This window comes from Xenopus laevis, chromosome 4L, assembly GCF_017654675.1.
Source record: "Xenopus laevis strain J_2021 chromosome 4L, Xenopus_laevis_v10.1, whole genome shotgun sequence".
NCBI lineage: Eukaryota > Metazoa > Chordata > Amphibia > Anura > Pipidae > Xenopus > Xenopus laevis.
The window spans coordinates 80,522,255-80,548,006 of NC_054377.1; the positions used below are offsets into that span (position 1 = coordinate 80,522,255).

General features: G+C 36.8%; 1 protein-coding gene across 1 annotated transcript in view; it reads left to right on the forward strand.

The window, feature by feature from the left end:
- tm2d1.L (TM2 domain containing 1 L homeolog) overlaps positions 1-25,381 on the forward strand; it is a 92,357-nt gene extending 66,976 nt beyond the window's left edge. Inside the window, exon 7 of the mRNA XM_041590403.1 lies at positions 25,084-25,381. Within this exon, the coding sequence (XP_041446337.1) occupies positions 25,084-25,128 (45 nt within the window). The 3' untranslated portion in view covers positions 25,129-25,381. The remainder of the gene's footprint in view (positions 1-25,083) is intronic.
- Positions 25,382-25,752: the final 371 nt, after the last annotated feature.

Here is a 25,752-nt window from a genome sequence, read left to right on the forward strand (position 1 = left end):
TGCCAGAAAATCATGTTGACAAAGATGACAGTAATTTCTTCTAAAATGGCACATTTGTGCATGAAATCCAAACTGAATTATTGTATTTTTACTGCCTAATTTTCTAGCATGACAAGTTTCACAGTTTGTTTGATTTATAACCCCTCAAAATTCTTGACTGAATACTGTACCAAAACAACTCCCTCATTTGTAAATAAACTCATCTGTTCTGCAGTCACCTTTATTTACTGTTGCACATGAAGTACTTCTTGGACTATGTTTATGTTTACGTTGCATTGTTTTGCAAATATTGTTTTACTCTGAGTACAGTACATTGATGAAGTTGAAATGTTACATAATACACGTCAGTACATCCAATAGTTTATTTTTTTAAAATAATTTTTTTTAGGGTGTTTTGCAGGTTAACCATGATCAAATGATTTGGTAATCCATCAGCAGGTTACAGAGACCACCGCTGAACCTGTAAACACCACTAAAACCTGTTGAACACTGCAAGCATATGATTATGAAAAAATAACAATGATGGACAACTACTGTTTTGTAGAAGAAAAAGCTAATTTCTAGATTACATTACAATGACCATTGGCCAAGGAAGCACAATATACTGTAACAGATTGTACCAGCAGTTCCTATAGATAAGTATAGTTTGTGAATGAGCTGTTATCACCAGAAGCTCCTCTTTAAACCATCAGTAAATACAATAAGAAAGGTGCTACCTAATTAAACTCACCATCCCAGTGATGGATTTCTTGCTCACATATGGATTTTGGAAAAATCTACTCCCAGTCTCATTGCATGCCCTACATGTTTATCTATTACTCTTAGCTATGAAACAGTGTGTGCCTGTGGCATCTAATGCCTCAGCCCAAGGTAATTTAACAAGAAACAAAGGGCAGGGGATGATATAACCTGAGTATACTGAATGTACTCACAGCCTAAGAGGGTTATTACTAAAATCTGAATTTATCTCATATTTTTATTAAAAAAAACCATGACCAAACTCCCATGCCCAATTTTAGCTTATTTATTAATAAAAAAACTTGGATTGTGGAAAAACTGTATAAAAAAAACAGAATCACATTTTACGGGCTTTTTCCAAATTGCTAAAAATTTTCTGGCTTTTTTCCAGAATCAATCAATCAATTTTTCAGGTTTTTGCCTGAAAACCCAGAAAAAGTTGGACTTTCGGGTTAAGCCCATTGCAGACCACAAAAAAATGAGCTTTTGCAGCATCATGGTATAATGAATTTTGAAAAATTCAAGTTTTTATATTCCTCCAAAAATTAGCGTTTTCTATTGAAAATTAGTCGAATTGTTTCAGATTTTGACATTCGGATTTTAATAAATAACCCCCTAAGTGTGTGGTTATGTTTTCTGTTTTTCAGTTATCCTTAAATGCTGTTTTTTGTATGTCCTGACCTAGGCAAATCCAAATACTTTTTTTTCTAATAAAAACCTAAACCTGTGTCTGAAGGACTATGGGTCATATACAGTGGTATAACTATAGAGGAAGCAGACTCTGCCGTCTCTGGGGGGCCTGGGGGACAGGGGGGCTTGGACAGCGGGGTCTGCTTCTTCTATAGCGTTAAGAATTCCCCTTCTCCTGGCTGCTCTTTTACCAAACTTGCACACGCGGTGGGGAGCAAGGTTATATAGCCGGGTGGGTGAGCAAGCAGGTGGAGGGAGGGCTGGTTAGGTGGGGCCGGGCCCCTCCAAAGTTTTTTTGCACGGGGCTCGGTTCACTATTGTTACGCAACTGGGCATATAGGCACCAATAATTTTTATGAACGAATGATTTTGGCCAGCAACAGCTCCTCCTAAATGGGATCTAAACCCAAAATAACTAACACAGAGCTGTTGAAAATGAATGTAAATTGCTTAAACTGCTCAGTGGAATACTCAGAATAAGTCTAAATTTTGCCTTTATCAGGCAGTAAGACTGGTGTGTCCTATATTCAACGTTGGCAATTTCTTTGAATATTACATACTGTAGCTCATGCAGCACCCAGCAGGTTTTTTGGCTGTTGAACTGGTTTTGTGAGACAACAAGCAGGGGCGCGCCGCCAATGAGGCGAGCTGAGACGCTCGCCTCAGGCGGCAACGCCGGAGAGGTTTCCAGGGGCGGCAAAAAGCTGCTCCTGGTACCTTTAAGAGCCGAATTTCCATTTTTTAAACCGGAAATTTGGCTTTACTAATGCGAGAGAGCGCAATTGCGCTCTCTCGCATAAGTGTTCCTGCCTCCCCTCCCGACAGGTAAGTCGGCGAGGGGGGGCGGCATTGCAGGAGCCGCCTCAGGTGGCCCTTAGGCAAGAATCGGCGCTGACAACAAGCACACTATGATGTTGACAAAAGGTACCTATCAGACAAAAACATGGTGGTTTTCCCATTTTACACCAAATTAGATAATACTGTATCTTATGGCGGGTTTTCGAATTCGGAGTTTTCATTCCATCAGACTTTAATAAATCCCGAAAATTCTGATTTTTTTTTAATGTCCGAAAAATCTGAATTTTTTCGGATTTCGGGTATTCGAAGTTTAATAAATAACCCCATAAGTGTTCAAACAAATAAAAACAACAACTATTGTACTAAACTCAATGGGTGTTTTTACATGGTTAAGGTTTTGTGGCTTCCAGATCTATGGCTCAGACAGTTCTTTTTTTCTTATATGGTAAAACCATTGCCCTCTCAAATTAACATTCCATACAAATATTCTTGTAAAATCACAAGCTTTCATGGGAAAATATGCTCAGAATTTGAAGTTATGTTGAGCTTAGAAACTGTAGCTCCCAAGGGCTCTTGCACTAAGAATTATGAGTCTTTATAATTATAAACATACAGTACATATTTTTTGTTGAAGAATTTAGCAGGAGACATTGAATAAAACATTATGTGTGTGTGTATTTCCTCTTATAAAAATATGCTAAATATATACTCCACACTCCACATAAAGCAATGTTTACATATGCAGATATAACTGAAGCTTTTTTTTAGTGAGTATGTCCTCCCCAACTAAGCTGTGATATGTATGTACAGAATGTTCACATTCACAGTAATGTATATGGCTTAAGAATGATGTAATTTCCTTGCTGGGGTTTGCAGAAAGAGTGCCTTGTTGAGAAAATGCTTTCACCCCAATTAAAATTGATGTGTCATTTTGCTGTCATTTTGAACAGATATTAGCTAGTCAATGTGTTTGCGCCAATCACCCACTCTCAGTGATACTGCCAATTACTGGTGTGAGTTTATTTCACATTTGTTGTGCTGTGTAACAGGGACCTACGTAATATGCCATAGCAGTGCATAATTTATTTTATTTCTTGTTTTCAACCTGCTAAGGGAGGAACCTGAAGTGGATAAATCAGTTTGATGTTCTGCATCAGACCAGTTGTTCAGTGAAGAGATTAACATTTTCGTAGGCCTGTTCAGCAGAAACTTGTTTCCAAATGTTAAATATATAACCTGATTAATGGAATCCATTATTATATGCTACATATTGTTGTATATATATTTGGTGAATGAAGATTATGATGTGCGCAGTTGTGATATTGTTGTGCTAGTGGTAATGGGCATATACTAACAGTTTATATCAGTCCAGAGTTCTGTGACTCTCTGGAAGGTCCAAATTTTTTTAGGCATAATCAATTGCCTAAAATATCTTGTGGAGGAGGTGTGCAGGTGAGATTTTATACAGAAGTATCTTTTGGAAAAAGAGGTCATTATACCCACCTGCTAGAGCTATCTATAGGCAGAAATGTTCTTTGGGTAGTTTATAGGAATTTCTGGAACTTATTTAAAGTGATGCTGATTTGGCTAAATATTCAGGCCTGTAAGCTTTCAGTCATATACACATAGGGGGTTGTTTATCAAAGTCTGAATTTATCTCAATATTTTCTGCTACAAACTCCGATCAAATCCGCTCTGGTTTTTTACGCTTATTTATTATAACATTTTCCCGAAAATTAGCTTTGCGGGAAAAAAACACATTTTCATGATTTTTTCAGATTTTTCATCCGATTTTCACGTTTTTTTCTCCGATTTTTGCCTGAAAACTACAAGATATTGCACGAAACCCAGCGCACACCAAAAAATCATTATGACTTCTCCTTTTGACTTATATGCAACCTCGACAGGTGTGAGATGCCGGATTTTCAAACTTTTCCATCCCTGGAGTTAAATTTTTTGTGATTTTTGCATTTGGAGTTTGGTAAATAACCCCCATAAAGTAACAAAAACAAAAAAAAATCATACATCCTTTTACTAGTTTATTGCAACTAGGTGCAGCCACATTAAGTTTATTGTGGGATTGGATACTGCTACAATCCTTTTAATGAACTGCAGTTAAGAAATTCTCAAAATTCAGTGGCTTTTAGCCCTGAACTGCACAACAAAATGCAATAAAATACAACAGGTTTTATGCTGTCTGTCCCATGCAACCCAAAAGTATGTGCACACAGTTATTTATATAAATACCCTTGATGTGCAGCTCCAGATTCCCCTCTGTTAGTCCTACAAACATTAATATGTGTGAATAAGTTAAAGTAGGATAAAACTCAAAATAATTGACCATTTTTCCCAGCATCTAATTCTCGAAGTAAAAGAAAATTGTTAGCATATCATAAAATAAAATATAACTTTATAAATAAGTGCTCTAGGCATGTATACCTAGAGAGTGTTTTAACATTAAATATACATGCCGCTGTTAAGTAGACATTAGTAATGCACTTAAGTACTAGGATCTGTACGTTAATCATAGACTTATTTTGTTTCTTTTCCCATTTGGTGCCTTAAAGTCTTGTGTGTGTGTGATACTAAAGGCAATTGCTAGAAAGAGATATTCTGATATATTGATATAGCTAGTGAATAATAGGCAGATAGATTAGATAGATAGATAGATAGATAGATAGATAGATAGATCATTTTGCTGTGTGTTGCATGTCTATGAAATGAGTGATAAGATTGTTATAAAGTATATCTGAGTAATGTATCTGTAATGAACTCCAAGTGCACTTGAATAGAAGATGCATATTTTGATGGATTTTATGTTTACCAATAAAAAATATTTAAAGTAAATAATTCACGACACTTAAAATCCCATATCAAATGTCTTTTATGCTGTGCTGTTGGAGATTCAAGCATTAGCTATTCCAGGGAGCTTCTGTTAGAAAACAGCATTGTGCACACAGTGTTCACATGATAAATGAATGCTTCGGATTTGTAGAGGATTTCCGATGCTCTAAAGGTCAACACATAAAGCATGTATTTTGACATGTCAATTTGTGAAAGCTTAAAATAAAAAAGTTACTTGCTGAGACTGGCAGATTTCATACTGCGAAGAATCTAAAGGTAATTTCATACTCTGAAGTTATACACTGCAGTTGTAATTTTGGGACTGTATTTTAAATTTGAGCACAGGCATTTTTAACTCTTGTTATAAATAAAATGATTTTCAAATGGTCCTGCTGGAAACACATCAAGAACTGGTAATCAGAATTATTCATTGCAAATACTGTAAAAATCAGAGGCAAATTGTAAACTTGGTCCCAGGGCACAATGTACAGTTGTGATTACTATGTTCCTCCTGGGGAACCGTAACAATCAAACCACCAATCACCAATCAGCAGCCAACTCTTATTCACTTTGTAAATGTGTTTCTGTGCTAGCACAAGGCTAAGAAATGCAGAACGACAGCATTGGCCTCTTTAAATTATACCTGGATACTTTTTAACATTGACATGTTAATATAAAAAAATATAATACATCAATTATATAACAAATCAAGTTCTCCCTATTGCAAGTGACTACTTCCACTTGGATACAAAAACGATTTAAAATGAACAAAAACTCACGTGGCTGTATCTGCTTTTCCTTTTAGATTTCTAATTTGTGTTCATATTGTAAATCACCAAGGATGATTGTTTTTGGAATGACCATGTTAAATTACTGTAAAAGGATTCAGTGTTTTTGCCTTCAGTACTTAATGACTAAGCACAATGCAGCAGAAACATTAACCCTCTCAATACTTCTGATGAAAAGGGAAATAACAAGTTAATTTCTATTGGCCCTTTAGGACTATTTGGAGTATATGCTTCCACATTTCTTTATGTAATTTAAGTGTAGGACTGGCCAGACCAGGGATGACTTTGACATAGCCAGCTTAAATATATATTGCAATATATGGACAAACAATCCCTGGTTTTTTTTTGTACTAACGATTTTTATTAGTTTTCAACAATACAAACATTATATTGGTATATAATGATTTAAATCATTGCAGGTATACTCATTGAGTTTACCAAAATAATATACACGCAATTAAACAAACAAACAAAAACAAAAGAAGAAGAAGAAGAAGAAAAAAAGGTAGTGTAACCTGTATTATACGTATCTGTATGTTTTTCAGGGTAGTTACAATTCATACAATACATATAAACTGTATATAAACTATATATAGACCTTAGACATACATTTGTGAGCTTCTAAAACAATTTTTTCCCCCTGTACTGCTTTTTCATATTCTAAATTGTTGGTCACCTCTCTTTGTACTTGGGTAATATTAGGTACATCTTGTTTTTTCCAATTTCTAGCAATCAAAAGTCTTCAAGCATTTGGTATTTGGAAAGTCAGAAATTCTAAATTTTTGTTTCCGTAAAAATTCAGGAGCATCGTTTCTGGAGACTGTGGGATATTTTGTTGTGTTACCTCTGTGATGAAAGATCTCACATTAGGCCGAAATCTCTGTAATTTCTCACATGCAATCCCTGTTTTTTAAAGGGTAAGGCACTTTTTAGTAGCTTAAAGCAAATGTCTCAATGTCTTAAATATATTGATAATGGGTTGAGTGCAGAGGACTCTTGTATTTGTCTCTATGTATTTTGTGGTCACAGCCTCATTGCACCCCCGCCTAATGGTTTTAAAAATTAGTGGTGAGCACAACTTTCCCTTGTTTGTTATAAGTTATATATTTAAAATGTAATATATAGACCTTACTGTCCCAAGTTAACCTGAGTTAAACTTCTGGATATATTCAGTTTGAAATGATTATATTTCTTATGAGAAAGTAAGACAATCATAAAGAGAAAATATCAAATCCAAAATGTTTGGCAGTCCACGTAGAGTATGTGTATAATATGGCACTTAGTGGGGTTCAACAGCGGTCATTTTATTTCAGATTTTGACCTCGTTCCATATTGCTTTGCATGTAGGCCCATGTGTGGGAAGAAATGAAAAATATTAGAAAAATTCTGTTTGCAGCCATCAGATAGTTATATGTTGATAGGAAAAGTAAGTACATGTATAATCATCTGTAAGATATACAGAATTTTCCACAAAAAATACAAAGATGGAAGTGATTAAATTCAAAGATCCCAACAACCACATTCAACTCGACATACAACATATATATATATATATATATATAAAATATTTTATAAATATGTAATTGTAATCACAGTCTCCTCCGTGCAAACAAATTTGATCTAATGAAAAATAATCATTCAAAGTTCCTTTCATGTATGGGGCTGGGGCTATTCAGGGGGTCATAATAGGATTAGTAGACCATGTGACTGTTGGGGGGGCAATAGCATAGGGGTCCAGTGAAGTCCTAAAACATTTATAATTTACAAAGAATATTTTTGCAATAGAGGTCATCTTTCCAGTGTTATTGGATCCTAAGAATTTTTATAAGATAAGAATTTTAGTAGTAGGACCCATTTACTCTCTCAAAAACACTGCACCAATCAAAACATACCCCTATATACAAAACACAACCTTTCTGTCCCCATAATAATACTCATAATTATGTTGATAATTATAAACTATTTTGTAAAACAGTGTAAAACTTTTTTTATGTTTTCAGTTGAACATTCATAACAATGATGTGTTATTGTGTCATCATCACTTCCAAGGAAATCCTCACAATCCATCCCCAGCCAAATGTTAACCTGGTTTAACTTAGTTACTCTGATCTAGGTGAGGAGTTATCCTCCTATAGGCTGCACTAGCTCAAGCAAAGAATAGTTGCATCTCGTCTTAGAATATCACATTGTACATCATACCTAAAGTTTATTTTAAGCAAACAGTCCTTTTAACTTGTATTTAAATTGAATTCTGAAATGGTGATCTTAATTCGGAAACTGAAACTTCTTATTGAGTTTAATACTTTTTTTAATCAAAACAAACCCTGGGGAAACCCATGCTAGTCACAATGATTCCACCACTTTTGTTGATTCCCAATTGTCTAACTTTGCTTTTATTCACACTGAACTGCATCTGCAATCTAGCTCCATCATCTCACATTTCATCTATAGATATCATTCTGCATAGTGGAAACATTTTAAGTGGATCTACTATCATAATCTGGTGATGCTGGCAAACCTCCAGGCCATAACTGAACAAAATAAAAAGATGTGGCCCTTGGAGATAACCCTCTCTGAGGAGCTTCACTTACAGTAAATGGTCCGGCTAGAAAATATTCCATTAATTACAATTGTCTGACTCTATCCTTCAGTTATTTTCTATCCTACTACAAATATTAGGCTTCAGATTTAAATAAAATGATCTCTGTATGGCACTATATTAAGTCTGTGTGGCCTTAAGGGGCAGCCAACTATTACAAGAAAAGCCAGTCAGTTAACACACATTTCACACTAGAGCCAGAGAATGACATTGTTGGAAGGTGTATGGCAGAAGCTCTTGCATTGATAGTGGCAGCTGTTGTTCAATAAGACCTTGCCAGCCACATGTTGGACATTACTAAATTAATATTTTTATTAATTACATACAGTGCACAGGCATTAGCTCTCTTTACTGTGGTCTATTTGTACGAGGATAGTGAACCGAAAGATTGTGTAAAAAGATTAGCTGTCAGTTTCTATGATTATATTAGGGTTCTAAGAAATGTGCCACAGGGTTCTATATTAGGCACCCTTTTGTTTATTCTTGGGGGAGGACATTGTAAGCAATGGATCTGTGTTTGCTGATGACACAAAACCACAGAAGCCAATTCATTCAACCCATTCTTGGGCTGTGATCTGGCAGATGTGATTCAAAGTTGATAACTTAAAATACAATTACGTTTTTGGGATTTCAGAATATGAATATATATATATATATATATATATATATATATATATATATACACACACAGCTGGAGCTAATCTTGTAGAATTGCGGGTGCTTGTTCAATATGTAATATATACAGTTCAGAAGGATCTGCACTCCAATATACTGTAAGTGAATCACAATTCTTTAATATCGTACTTGTGCATCCAACATTTTGCCCCACATTAGGGCCTTTATCAAGGACAAAGTACAAATGAACATGTAACTACTTATATACTATTATGTGACTATATAGTCACGTGTTCACTTGTACTTTGTGCTTAGTAAAGGACCTTGATGGGAGTATCTTAGGCATAGCCTAAATAATGGAGAAGGACCTAGGGGTACTAGCGGATAGCAAACTTAACTGTAACAAGCAATGTAAGTCGGCAGATGTAAGGGCCAGAAAGTTATTGTTCTGTATTAAAAGCCTATATAGGTTTACAGAAGACAGGAATCTTTTCCTTTACATATAGGGGGTTATTTACTAAACCTTGATTTTTTTATCTGTTTTTAGAGGAAAATTTTAATTTTATGAGATGTATTATACCACAAAGTCATGTAAAAGTCAATGGCAGATGTCCCTTTTGCAATTTGAAAATATTGTGATCTGCCATGGGTTTCATACGATAATCAGAACAATTAGGGGTTTTCAGACAATAACCTGAAAAAATGTAAATCCAAAACAATTGTACGATTTAAGTTTTCACTCGTTTTTATCGAGTCTTTTTCGAGGTATTTTATTAATAAATAACATAAAATAGTGGATGGTAGTTTGGTCGAGCATGGTTTAATAAAAATATGAGATAAATTCGAATTTTAGTAAATAAACCCCCTAATAAAGCAAAGGTTCCACTCTAGGGGGGTCATTTACTAATTCAAACTTGAACTTCAAATTTTTCCACGAATCTCAAAAAATTCGTGGTTTTCTAATTTTTTTTTAAAAAAAAGCTCTAAAAATTCATTATTTTTTAAGTGTAAAAAACACAAAAACCACTTATACAAAACTTTGCCAGGTTAAAGTTATTGAGGTCCTACAAAAGTCAATGGGAGTCTGATCTTTCTGGGTTGGTCTAAACCAATTTGGACTTTTTGAGGTTTTCGTACATTTATTTGTTTGCTTGTCTGAAAAACTTGATTTTTAGAGGTTTTTGAGGTATTCAAAATTTTTAGAGCAGAATTCAGCATAATTTTCCATTCATACTTTTCTAATTTGGATTTTGCAATAAATCTCACAACATTCGTAAATTTAGAGTTTGTGGGTTTAGTTGTGGTTTCAAAAAACACACTAAAACCACAAAAATGAGACTGTTGATAAATAGGCCCCTAGGTGAGTGCTAATATTTAAATTATGAAGTGTATCGGAATTGCCATTTGAGGCTTACTTGTACAGACACCTATGATAATAATAGATAACTGTAAGCAAATAAAAATAGGCGCTATTATTGACGTAACTATCATGTATTTCCAGACATCTCTATCTATTGAAATTACTTGGGCAAATGGTTGAACTTGATGCACATAAAGGTGGCCATACACGGGCTGATAAAAGCTGCCGACAGACTGTGTCAGCAGCTTATTGGCCCGTGTATGGGGGCCCCCGACGGGCTTCCCCGATCGAGATCTGGCCGAAAGTTGGCCAGATCTCTATCGGATGGGTTTAAAAATCCCGTCGGATCGCGGCTGCATCTGTTCGTTGATGCGGTCCCGCGATCCGACCGCCCGTTTGCCGAATGCTAGGATCCGATCGTTGGGCCCTAGGGCCCACGATCGGATCTGCCCGATATTGCCTACCTCAAGGTGGGCATATCGGAGGGAGATCCGCTCGTTTGGCGACATCGCCAAACGAGCGGATCTATCCATGTATGGCCACCTTAAGTCTTCTCAGCATCAGTTGCTGTGTATCATTTGCCTTTGGTCCTTTGTGCTTTATTAACTAGAATTTTCCCCCCCAAAGAGCCTTAAAGGAAAACTTTACCCCCGAAATGAATACTTAAGCAATAGATAGTTTATATCATGTTAAGTGGCATTTTAAAGAATCTTACTATACTGGAATATATATTTAAGTAAATATTAGCATTTTACATCTCTTGCCATGAACCACCATTTTGTGATGGTCTGTGTGCTGCCTCAGAGATCACCTGACCAGAAATACTGCAGCTGTAACTGTAACAGAAAGAAGTGTGCAAGCAAAATACAGAACTCTGTCTTTTAATTGGCTCATGTGACCTAACTGTATGGTTTGTGTGGTTTGTTTGTGTGCACCGTGAATCCTATAATCCCAGGGGGTGGTCCTTATTTTTTAAATTGGCAAATTTCTATTTAGGATTACCCAATGGCACATACTACTAAAAAAGTATATCATTATGAAAATGGTTTATTTACATAGTTAAATCGGGTTGAATAAAGACAAAAGTCCATCAAGTTCAACCCCTCCAAATGAAAACCCAGCATCCATACACACACCCCTCCCTACTTTCACACAAATTCTATATACCCATACCTATACTAACTATTGAGTTTAGTATCACAATATCCTTTTTAAGTCTGTACAAAAAATCATCCAAGCCATTAACAGAATCAGCCATCACAACATCACCCGGCAGTGCATTCCACAACCTCACTGTCCTGACTGTGAAGAACCCCCTACGTTGCTTCAAATGAAAGTTCTTTTCTTCTAGTCTGAAGGGGTGGCCTCTGGTACAGTGATCCACTTTATGGGTAAAAAGGTCCCCTACTATTTTTCTATAATGTCCTTTAATGTACTTGTGTAATCATGTCCCCTCGCAATCGCCTTTTTTCCAGAGAAAACAACCCCAACCTTGACAGTCTACCCTCATAATTTAAGTCTTCCGCACCTCTAACCAGTTTAGTTGCACGTCTCTGCACTCTCTCCAGCTCATTTATATCCCTCTTAAGGACTGGAGTCCAAAACTGCACTGCATACTCCAGATGAGGCCTCACCAGGGACCTATAAAGAGGCATAATTATGTTTTCATCCCTTGAGTTAATGCCCTTTTTTATGCAAGACAGAACTTTATTTGCTTTAGTAGCCACAGAATGACACTGCCCAGAATTAGAAGCATGAAGCAGGGTTTAACATATCGGCTGTTTTATGTAATGTATTTTTATAGAGACCTACATTGTTCGGGGATATAGTTTTCCTTTAACACAAAACTTGCCCTAACCACAGTAAATATATTATATTAAAACATCCTTGCTTTTGCTGCAAAGGCTTGAATCCAAACATTGAATAAGTTATTTTTTTTAATATTTAGTTATATACATACAACAATTGGCAAAGGAATTCCGTAGAATAACATATTATTTGGAAAGGTTTTAGCAGTGAACTGATTATCTCATCACATTAAAATGTGGGTCAGAGTAGCAAGTAAGTTCAACAGTTCAGCATATCACAGTTTCTAGAGCCAGTGCCATTTGCACACAATACAGTCACACAGTCAGATAGAACTAACATATTCAGCTGCTGTATGGTAACATCTGTCTGTGGCATAGCACATTTTAACTGTTTTAATGCACGAGGACCCCAGATGTTTCCAGTAGAGGCCACATTTTTTTCAGATTCAGCATATTTTATACAGCAAAATACAATGAGAGTGTTTGTATTGGTACAGAAAAGTTCACTAACAGGTTTCATGGACATGGAGTTTAATTTTATTAAAATCATGTAAAATGCTTTCCATGGTTTCCTGGAAAAATCAAAACATTTAGGCAGTTAATATTTTTTTGCTGACACACAGTTAAAATTGAATATGTATTATAAATTCACTGCACCCCTTAAGCTGCTGAATATCTGAGTAGTAGAGCTAACACCATTTTATTTCCCCGTCCTGGTGAGGTTGTGAGTGTACTGCAATAATCGGTGCAAGGTTTGTTCCAGGTCTAGTAACCCATAACAACCCATGCTGTTTACCTGTAACAGTAGGCCAATATGTGTTAACTGTTGATTGGTAGTGATGGGCAAATTTATTTGGCAGGTGCGAATTCGCGACGAATTCCCGAGATTCGCCGCTGGCGAATAAATTCGCAAAACAGTCGTGACAATTCGCCACCGAAAATTTGCCTGCGTCAAAAAAAAATGGACGCTGGCAACCATTTTTTTGGACGGGGGCGCATTTTCGCCACCGAATTTGCGCATGCGTAAAAAAACAGGCGCCATCGTAAAAAAAACGGACACTGGCATCAAAAACGACACGCCGGGGTCAAATACGAGACGCCGGCGCCAGTTCACAATTTTTCGCCGAAGCGAAATGCCCCAAATTCGCCCATCACTATTGATTGGGTGATAAAGGACAGATTCATTTTTACATTTCGCAATTCGGGTAAAATTTTTCCATGTTTTTTTTTTTGCCCAGGGTCATAGTAAATGTGCCCCAGTGAGTTTATACCTTTTAGATAAATATTTATGCTTACAATAGAACCCCCTGATTTTAAGTTTCCCCTCGTTTTACATTGTTGTTTTGTGGTCCCACCTCTATATTATACATAATACATTTCCCTGATTTTACATTTTCCTGGATTTTACACCATTTTTTCTGGTCCCCTAAAAAACGTAAAATGGGGGTTCTACTGTATTTATATGCTAAATACAGGATTACATTTAGGGGCATATTTATCAAGGGTCAAATTTCAAATTGAAAAAACTTCGAAATTCAAATTCAAAAACACCAACCGAAATTAAGTCAAAGTTTTTTTTGGTCAAATAGGTCCGTTTTCGATCGCATAGGTCCATATTTGGCCAAATTCGAATTGTACAAATTGAAGGAATAGAGAATTCAATCAAATTAGATTTGAAAGTCCACCAATTGACTCCAAATAGGTTGTAGGAGGTCCCCTATCGGCTTAAACAGCAATTTGGCAGGTTTTAGATGGCGAATGGTTGAAGTTGAATTTTTAAAGAGATAGTACATGATAAATTTCAATATTTGAATTTTCAAATTTTTATCAAATTCTAATTGAATTTGGACTATTCCCTTGTCGAAGTACATAAAAAAATAAGTCGAAATTCGATTTTTTTTTCACTCGAAAATTCACCTCAACCTTTGGTAAATCTGCCTCTTAAAGCAAGAAAAAAAAATCCCATTATATGTTCTTTTACACAGCATCTTGGATTGGGCAGAATATTGGAGCATTTTGCATTACTACATTGTTAAGACTGTAGCCTCAATGCAAGATGATAAGATATGAAAGTAAATTGTGTAAAACTCTGTAGCATATGATACATTTACAGAATTACATTTTTCTGTATCTGGAATTGTCCCTGTGGTATTTCAAAAACCACGGAAAACCTTTGTCCTACTTTGTAAACACAGTCTGATTTAGAAATCTAATAACACAAATACAAGGGAAATCATTCCCATAGATAAACTTGCAGTTACGGTAATAGTTTATTTGTAAAACATGATTGCAAATATACCAGGAGTTGTTATAATACACAAAAGCCATGAATATCTTGTAAATTATATCCTTATAAACGGTGAGTTCTGATGTCATCAGTTATAAACGGTGAGTTCTGATGTAATTTCAGTCACATGACTTACTGAAACTTGTGTATTATAATAAATAAAGTACCCCCAGTTGTAAAATATGAGGATATTAAAAGTAACCTCGGAGTTCCATGACCTGTATAAAAACACTCGGATGAAACTCCTTATAATATATATTTTACAAGAGGGGGTACTTTATTCACTATATTATTATCACTATAATAGAATCATAGTAGAATAGTAGGGACGCCTCACTTATGAAGTCCCAGGCAAGGTACAAAGCTTTTTCCTCCATAAGTAATACAAGGCATATGGGTGCAGTAACCCATAGCAACCAATACAATGGTGTGCTACCTGCTGATTGGTTGCAAACTTAGCATTTTTTAATGCATAACCACATAGAAGACGCACAAAGAGCGGTGCCTGACCATAAATACAGTGCTATCAGGCATGATTGTCTAGGGCACAATTGCACCAGTGTTGTGCTCTGTACCTTGCACCAGATTTATGAAAAATGGGTACTCTTATCACATAACCATTTTATGCAGCTTTTTATAGCAATGTAATTTTTAAAATTTTTAAAATTCACAAGTTTGTTTGCTTTGCTTCTAGGTTTTCCTATCTCCTAATGAGCATGTAAAAGGCATCTGAGCCTTTCAGATAAAGAGTAATGGATTCTGCTGTGTGTCTTATGAGACTCTGACACGCTGATGCATTGCAGGAGCACTTAGAGCTGCTTGCTGAGAGTGATGTCTTCTGGTAGATACAGCAGAGAGCTATGTCCTGTGATGTAAGTGAATGGATATTTCTCTCTGAATATGTGCTCCAAACTGAGTGTGCTCTGTGATTGCAGAATGGTTTGTACATTGCACATCTGTGTGTTTGAACACAGGAGAACTACATGGTGCGTGTTCTTCAAATTCAACGTGATGATAGGAATCGCAGTTGGCATATTGGATGTGCCGAATATAATGTAAGTAATACAAATGTGGCATCTACAAACTGCGTGCATCAGACTAGACACGGCTGTCGGATGCGAACTGTCATCCGACAGTCGGTTTGGATGCACACAGTTTGTAGATGCGACATTTGTATTACTTACATTATATTCAGTGCATCTGACGTGCCGCCTGAGCTTCCTCACATCTCGTCTGATCTGAAGAGCATGCACTGTGTAGTTCAGCCCTAAGGCTGATCTGATCCTCCATACAACACCACGCTACACCGCGCAACACTGCACAACACCACGTAACAGAACCAGGGCCGGACCTAGGGGTAGGCAGAGTAGGCACGTGCCTAGGGCGCAAAGCTGGGAGGGCGCCAGGCACGTACCTTCTCTGTCGCCTACCCCAAGTCCGGTTACCTTTTCTTCCTGACTCTGCATTATTTCTCGTTTCCTTACACTTCTGCACATGCGCGCGAGCTTGAATTCGTGCATGCGCACGCAAGCTTGAATTCGTGCATGCGCAGCGAAAGCAAATTTGCGCATGCGCACACGAACGCAAATTTCCGCATCCACGCGTGAATGCAAATTCGTACAGGTGCCGCGACTGCCAGGCCGGCCTAGGGCGCCTACCCAGCGTGGCCCGGCACTGAACAGAACAAGCTTTTGTAGGATGCTACAAAATCTGATGCCCCTAGGCTACAATGTAAAGTGGGATCAGATAAGTCAAATGGAGTCTTTAGTTCATGCGTTTACACCAGACAGTCCATATATTTCAATGAAGAAAAAAAGTCTTTTCGACACCATCCGTTTTTATCTTGTCGGATGAAGATGCAGCATGCATCATTCACATCCGGCAGTCGTGTCATGTCGGTTGGAAAATTTTACATGTAGTTTACGCATCCTACAGACTTGTGGGATGCATTTTGTCAATCCGACACCATCCTACAAAAGTACTTTTGTAGTTCAGACCTAAGGGTATAACGCGATGGTGCGGCTCGAGCCGACACGTCACCATGCGCTGAAACCTTTGATTTCGCCTTCACTTCCTGTATCTTCAGGACATTTGACACATCACATGTGTTTCGTCTCATGGTGACATGTCGGCTTGAGCTGCATCGTTGAGTTCAACCCTTAGACTCTTAGGGCAGGACTCCCCGGACGATTCTGGTGCGATCTGACGCGCTGCATAAAAATGCAGGCGTCAAAAAAAAAAAACATCCTAGAATTCACACCAAAACACCCATACACTGGACCTGATGCAATTTGAGAAGAACATTTAATCTCATGGATTATCACATGAAAATTCCATACCAGTCTTCCAGGCCTTGAGAAAGGTCTGTGTATATGCACTCATAAATACAACGTTTTGCTTTTTTCATTGAAATCCCAGCGTTGCTGTGCTACATGTTATTTTACTGTACACCTGGGTATTAAACAGATAAGTGGTGTGCCACCCCATGGATATATATATATATATATATATGTAGATACTGAAAGAGCAAAAAGTAACAGTTCCCTTAGGTTCCCTTGTATTCGTATCATATCTAATAACCAGTTGGATGTCATTAGCTTTAAAGAATTTCTGTGCATTACTTACTTTTTTTATTCTATTCATTATCCCACCATGAAAAAAAACTTTTTTATTTGGCCAAACAATATTTAAATAGTGCAATGGAGACATCTTTTATAAACACGTCTAACAAATTCTAAAGCAACTAATGTGTGGGCTATAATTAATATAAATGTCAGCGACAGGCTAGTCAGAGAAATGGGAACACCATAAATCTGTCTGCTGCCTCCTCACATATGCTGATGGATGTGTACTTTCAGTTTAAATATCTTGCAATCAATAATTCAAATACCTGCCCTGTTCTATTAAATTTGTCATGTTTATAAATAAGAGCGTGCGCTTGGGCCGGGGGTAAATGGGAGACATTACTGGTTAAATACACAGACCGTTTCTAGAAGTCCTTGCTAAATAGATATGCCAGACTGATACTTTCCTTAGGATGACGACTATGGAGAAAATCTGTTCTAGTTTCAATAGTCTCAGTAGTCTAGTAGAATGCACTCAGTCGACTAAGCAGTGCGCACATGAGGGAAAGACAAGGTTCCTTATCAAGACCAGACAGTTTTGCAGATGAAATCTTACACAGTATTGAATGAAACTGTAAATTATTTACACAGAACCCTTCAAGTCCTTTGTGCCTATAGACGATATCAGCTCTCCTGGTGAAATGCTAGACCTTTTCTTCTGTGCCCCCTTGAGAGAATTGAAGTACTGCACATGGATGAAACTCATTTCTGCAAGTCCTGAAAAAGGACCATTTGGTATTTTGTTTCGTATATGACAAACGTATAATGCTTTTTCTGCTTGGGAGGGTCTGTGCATTCTTCCCTCCGGCAATGAAAGCGTTAATACAGCAAAGATAAAATACACAGGCTGCATCCTAAGCCTAACATTGACATATACTCTTTATCTGGAAAATAATATTAAGGAAATATTGCATGCAGGCTTGCAAAGGATTTTCAGATAAGTGGATCCAGACTAATGCATGTACACAGGCCGCAAGGTGACCTTCTTCTTCTAATGAACACATGAAATAAAGAATTGATCTAAAAATACCAGCCGCTGAACTCTAGATGGCTTATAGGAGTTTAAATGGAGTTAAGGCAACAAAAGCTCCTTGTTTTATTTAATCAAATTACTGGCAAATTATTGCAGACTAAGGTAAAACAAGGCACCATGATAAAATGTTTCAACCTTTGGACAAGTAGTCATTCTGTGTAAGAAATGAGCCCATGAATTATGTCGTACACCATTCCTCATACAAAAGATCCTAGCTGGGAGAAAATAGAGATTGGTGTGTGTAGTAAAAATCTTCTCCAATCAGGGCCCAGGTATTTTACAGGAAATATAGACCCTGTAGCTCTTGTTTTGTGTGTCTGCTGTTTGTACTGTATGTGGCACCCAAAAATCACTGGACCAAGCTGATAGATTGCAGAGAAACTTTGAAAGACTTTTAGGAGTACTCTTAATTGGTGTTCTTGGTGTCTCTAATTTGGAGGGTTACCATAAGGCTAATTATAATGCTTTATACACTGCAATATAATGCAAATTTTAGTTCAGGTAAAGAGTACCTATGATTACACGTGGACACATATGAAATGGGCTAGGTGTTTGTTACTTTATGTGAAATTAAGCATTGGTGATCTTAACCGCCTCAGAGAAGTCCGTGGAGTGCACTTCTAAAGTGAAACAGTAAGGTAAAGAGTATAAATAAATGAAAGACTCAATGAATGTGTGAAACCTTCTCGATACAATATCAAGATGTTCATCATATTCAATAGTGAATTCCAGACAAAAAAGATTGTGAAACACTCAGAATAGGTAATGGAGTATTATTAATGCAACAGAACTTCTAGCCTGGCGTTCTACTCTCTCATGTAGATGTGTCATATCTCAGTATTGTTTGATGGATTTTCTACTTAGTACATTTGTGATGTTATTTGGCCTTTAGTGCCTGCTAGTCCCAGGACTGAAATTGCTTAAATGCTTAAGGTAGGAGCTACTAATTTTCCCCTGACAATTTCTTAAGAGAATCAAATGTATCTTGTTGCACTTTTTCCCAAATATGTTGCAAGCTTAAACCCAAAAGTAGCTTTTTGCTGTGCCTGGGTGTATCATTGCAGGAGGACGTACACAAATCCTTCTTACTTGGAGGAGTCACTTCAATGTGGAATGATTTTAGTGCATTCTAAAGAATGAGGCTACACAATTTATATATATGGGTTCCCTGGTTCCATTCACCTTATTGAATGTGCTAATTGACTCACTAGGCTGTAAATGCAGCATTAACATGCCAGTATATCAGTGCAGCCCTTCACTGAGCCTAAGCAGGATCCTGTCTCTAGCACAGCATGAGTTTGCCTAATGACATACAGTACCCTGCCTGATAGATTACAGCATCATGTGTCAGTCAGCCCCTGCTATCCTTTCAATCCTGCTTTGTCCATTTTGCACATTGACCAAAGTAGCTGGTGTGCATCAGAGTCTTTTGAAAACTTCAGTTGTTGCTTTTTCTTTTAAGATTTTTATGCTCAGCATTGTAATATTTACAAAGAGTTAATTTATTAAACACATTTTATACATAAAATGCCACAATAACAAATATCTTTCACTGTATTATAAAAAGGAATTCTCATTTTAAAATGGGACTTTTATGATTCTAAAAGCAAAACCTATAAATATTGCTCACAGAGGGCCCAAAACAACATAAGAACTATATGAAAAATAGCATCCTAGACCAATGGGAGAGATGCAAGGGACTACATTTACAATGATGCTCCGCATGCGCTGTAGTCAAAACCAACTAATATGATCAAATTTTTCTGTATGCATTTTGAAAATGTCAAGTAAAAAGTGTGTTGGTGGCTTGTCTGCTTGTTTGGGGACTACATGAAACCTGAGGCTGTTACTAAATGTGCCTAAACTAGAGTAATCTCTGCTTGTGTGGACATTTTGGTTAATGTTTTGCCATTTGTCTTATAATTCCTCATTCTGTTCCTGTTTCCTACTTCCTGTCTAAGCTGAGTGCAAGCATGGAGCCGGCCATTCTTACCTGCCATGTTATAATAGATTTACCAGAAGTTACTGAGCTTTTCTGACTGCTTCACCTGAACAACACAAGAGAATCATTTAACCCATTGCTATCCCAGTAGTTTATCACACCCCTAGTCCACCAAAGGGGAGGGTCACACTATTTGCTGTAAGCACCAGTGAATCCATTGATCTTCTCCCATATGTCTGTATATCTGTACATGGTCACACCAGAACAGCATTTGAAAGCCCCTGTAAAAAATAAACAAGATACTGCAGGGTATAGCAGAGGCATTCCAGTATTGAAAAAGCAAGAAAATGTACCAAATGAATTTTGGATAAATGCGCCATAGGAAGGGGCAAACATCAGAAATGCTGAAATGAGAAGTAGGATTTGTTTTATACGAGGATAATGTTTTTGAAGTTGGCACATCAAGCAGAAACATTTCCTACTCACATATAGTTTTAAAAGAGTCCAGATAAACCTTCCCGGCAGTGATTACCAGCGATATTAGGTACATGAGAAAAGATTGTGCAGCAGATCAGCCAATATCCTTCACTTCAATGGCACAGGGTGCTGAGAAAGTTATTCACTACTGGATTTATCTTTATGTTCCTTGGTGCCATCTAATGTTTCACTCATGACAGCACAAGTTATTGCTATAGTGGAGGTGGGGGTGACTGCTCTGACAAGGTAACCTACTGCATAGGCACTAATGAAACCAGGATCTCAGCTGCCTCATTGAGTTTCATAGTGGAAGTCTTGCTTTGAGAAAAGCAAATCTTTATCCCATAGGCATAGGGGTACCAGGGTTTTACTAAAAAAAATACTTTACAAAATTTCTGCTGGTTTCTAAATCCAAAACTTATGGAAATATTTGTATATGAGGTCATACAGTGTTCATAGGTATTTGTGGCAAAGATTGGAGCTTTTAAGGGATTTTATTTATGTAGAAGGGTGGGATTGTAGACCGGCGACCCTGTGTATTTAGGCAGGGCTGTCAGTGGACTAAAAGCAAATATTTCATTGGTGGGACCCCACAGCCACCTGCACTTAGGAAGGTGAACTGGAATATATTAAGGTAGGAAATAAAGAGAGAACTGATGTATGGATGTGTTTTATAGCTCTCCCAGATGAATAAAATGGGGTTCTGTCATTTCTATGGGGATGCATCAGTTAAAGGGATTGTTCACCTTTGAGTTAACTTTAAGTATGATGTCAAGAGTGATGTTCTGAGACAATGTGCATTTGGTTTTCATTTTTTATTGTTTGTGGCTTTTGAGTTATTTTTTTTTTTTATATATAGTTGCTCTAAATTTTGCAGGTTCAGCAATCTGGTTGCTAGGGTCCAAAATACCCTAGCAACCATGCATTCATTTGAATAAAAGTATTCAGAGTAGTAGAAATTGTGTGTGCTTCAATCACCTTGTATTACCTTGTGAGTTGGGTGCAAAGCAGTCCAGAAACCCTTGCCATGGGTTACATAGACATACAAGAAAAAAATACCGCTGCAGCACCTCTTTGTTGCAAAACGTGAAAGATTTAATTGTTAAGGTCGGACAACAGGCAACGTTTAGGGCATACTCTCGCCCTTTCTCAATTGAGAAAAGGTGAGAGTAAGCCTGAAATGTTGTCTGGTTATCTGACCTAAGAATTTCAACCTTTCACTTTTCGCAACAAAAAGAGTCGTGCAGCGGTATTTTTTTCTTAATTTGAACAATATAGTGGAGTATGAATAGGAGAGGCCTAAATAGAAAGATTAGTAATAAAAAGTAGCAATAACAATACATTTGTAGCCTTACAGAGCATTTTTTTTTTATATGGGGTCAGAGACCCCTATTAAAAAGGTGGAAAGAGTTGTAAGATTACTGTCAAATTTGGATGGCCATTGTAGGAGAAGAAGGCAAATAATTCAAAAACTATAAAAAAAATAAAAATGAAAAATTGAAAAGTTGCTTTGAACTGTCCATGCTATAACACTATTCACAAAAGGTTATTCGCTATTGCACAGTTTTGGGCGTTATTTAAGGAAAGGTATTTAAGGAACTATTCATCAAAGTATTTTCGCATGTGCTAATAGACATATCGGAATCGTTATTTCGACATTACCACAAGGCGGTATTCTAATCGCATTGCAATATTTATAGAATAGAATTAATCCTAAAGCATAATTCACAAACATCTTTTATGCGATAAAAGCATAAAATTGTGCGATTATTACTGTGAAATTTAACACCTCCCAGGAGTAGGCATTACTACACAACATCAGATGGATTAATAGAGGAAGATGTAGTGAGGAGCTGTAGGACAACAGGCCTTCATGAGGAGCTGGAGCCTCACCTACAGCCACTAGCTCATCTTCATGGTCACTTGGGCAGGTCCAGAATGCACTACGTTCTGTGTCGTGGAATTATATCAAGTTTCCCAGGAAAAGGAATGACTGGAATACTGTAAAAAGAGACTTCTACTCTTCTATGTCAGTGGCATCCCGAGTGCTATAGATTGCGCTAATAACGTGTGACAGTATCAAATGGCTTAAAATACTGCACAAAATAACGCATGCTATAAAATACTGCACAAAATAACGCATGCTATAAAATTACTGAAAATTAACAGGAAAAAAAACGCTTCTTAAGTCAGACAAGTGAACTTTTAGCAAACTTTTTCTAAATCTAAAAATATAAGAAGTGATGCCATTTTGCTATAAATAGCACTCACTTTTTCGACCTTTTGTGAATCTGCCCCAAAAAGTTAACTTAAAAGTGAACCATCCCTTTTAATGTTATAGCAGATAAAAGATCTGATTGTGGGCCGTGGCCAAAAGCCCCTTTAATTCATTTATTGAACCTGCCCTGTATTTTAGGTCCTACTCATCTGAAGCTGTGTGATAGGCTGTTTACACCAGCATGTATGTGGGGCACAGAGACTGCTGAAACTCTGTAAGCAGCTGAAAGAACTGTGGAGCAGGGTGGGCTGCTATTAACTCCACTAATACAACATGGGGTATATCACGCTCATCATACTAATGACTCAAAACACACAGAAGTTTTAAGGCAGACACATATGATTGTTGATGGTCCCCAGTCTATATAGGTATTGTTTCAATTGCTTTATGACAATGCAAAGTTACAGCAGGAGTCTCTTATCTAAAAACAAATCCTTTGTCTGATCACTAGTCGGCAAAATAATCATCTAAAAGCCAGTTTTTCTTGAGCTTTTCTGCACGCTGAAAAAAGTACAAAAACACTTGAAGGCTGTAAGGTTTAAAGTTTATTCAACATATAAAGAGAAATGGAAGAAGTCGAAATAATGTCAGGCTGGACATAAAATACACTGTTAAGTGCTATTTAATAAAGGTGAAACATCTTAAAATAATCTTGCAGAGTTTTGGATCAGGCCCTTTTCCCAGTGGAGACAATGCTTTTGGCGAGTTACTAATCACCGTGATGTCTGAGCGTGCCTACAGGCCACAGCATGACTTACTATTACATAAATCTCAGTCACAAATTTATTGCCACAATTTATCAGCTCTTGCTGCTGAATGGCCAAGTAGTTAATTTTAAAAGTGAAGTGCTGCTATTTTCATTAATACCTCAGTGCTAACTAGCCATCAAAACTCTCTGCAATTAATACCATGCCATTGTAGGTTTTAACCAATAAATATTCTAGCCCTGGCTTTTCGTTGACAGGTAAAATACATTAGGCTGTCCTATTACCTTAATAATGTTTGCCTGCTTTTATTATTCCCTTATTGTCTGATGCACTTAGAATTTAACAAAACACTCAATAGGGACAGATATTTATGGATGGGATGTTATTTAATGACACTATAGGGTTTTTTGAGTTATTATCAGCCAAACCTTAAATATCTGAAACAGAATTGTGAACACAAAGGCTTTGATTTTCAGTATGAGAATTAAATGGTCTTCACATAATCTCAAACAACATTTTTTAACAATGCCATTAACTTTTAGAATTCTTAGGGGTAAATTTACTAAGCGACTAAAAGTCCCCAGAGACGGCTTCGCAGCCATCGCAACACTTCGCCAGGGGAAAATTCACTCAGACAACGCTAATTTACTAGGATGCAAAGTTGCGTGGTGCAAATAATATATATGTTGTGTGAAATAGTTCACCATTTATTAGGTTTTTATTCTCTGTGTGTACAGAGTTATACATTTTTTTTTCTAAATTACAAAAATTTTTTTGTTTTCATCACTTTGTAATTATGTTTTAGGTTAACTAACTATACAATTCTGCTGGGCCAGAAAGTATAAACATATATAGAGGGCTTCTAGTGCAGGGACATTAAGCTAAAACACTACTGGAAGAGCTACTATGTGGGACTATGTCATTTTGGGTATTTTGGCATGTAAGAAGACATTATGGTCCTTTGTAGGGGATTGCTGAGTAGAGAAGATATGATGCTCCTCTAAAGGGATTGCTGGGGAGAGAATATACAATCCTTCTCTATAGGGGATTGCTGTGGGAGAAGATATGATGCTTCTCTATAGGGCATTACCAGGAGGAGAAGATATGGTGCTCCAATATAGGGGATTGCTGGGAGAGAAGACTTGAGTATCCACTATAGAGGATTTTTTTAACTTTTCACAAAATAACCCAAACCTTTTATCTGGTTAATTATTTGGCTATTGTGACTATTTTATTCGTTTTCTGTTAAAATGAGTGTACTGTTGCCAACCTAAAGTGTAAATGTACTGTAGGTGCAAAGGCCGTCTTTTTTTTTTTAAATTTTTTTAAATTATATTAAAAATTATAAATTCACAGAATTATTTTATGTATTTTTCAAAACACCACCAAATTTTCAAAAGTGTAATTTAAACAGTAAAAAAGTGTCATGTGTGTCTCAAAACTCATTTTCTATAGTGATATAAGGCAAATAATGCTGCAATATTTTTTTTTCCAGCATTTTCATTGTGGCAGCAACATTTTGGCGAAAATCATCCTGTAACCCAACTACACCCACAGTGACAAAATTGCAAAATTGTCAGTTGAGGAGAAAAATCTGTTGAGGGAAAATCTGTGATTTTGTCCGTTAAATTTTTTATGACATTTTTCTTTATGTGAAGTCCATCTAGTATTATTTAAGATTGTAGTTAATGTGGCAGCAATTTTGTATTGAATGTTATGGGTATGTTACATGTGTTACAATATGAGCATTAATGGTTGTGGAAGTGTTATTGAAATAAATGTTATACCCTGTCCCTCTGCTTCCTCTATTAATTGGTCTATCGCATATTGGACTATAATGAACAATGAATTGGCAATTGCAATGGTTTTTAGATTTCCATATTCTAATATTAATTTTGTATGTAATGGAAGCTGCCCTGTAATTCATATATATGGATATGGAAATGTCCCGTGAATGTGTTTCTATCCCTGCAGCAAATCACTGACACCAGGGAACCTTGCACATTCTACTCTGGGGATTCATGTAAAGCTTTCTATACAAGTAGTGTGGCACGTGGAAGGATAGCTTTAGGTTATGATACTATAGAGACAGTCCTCTAATAAATCTGTTTCTGCTAGTATAAATATGCTACTACCTTAAATCAGAACAAAAAAAAATCACTCT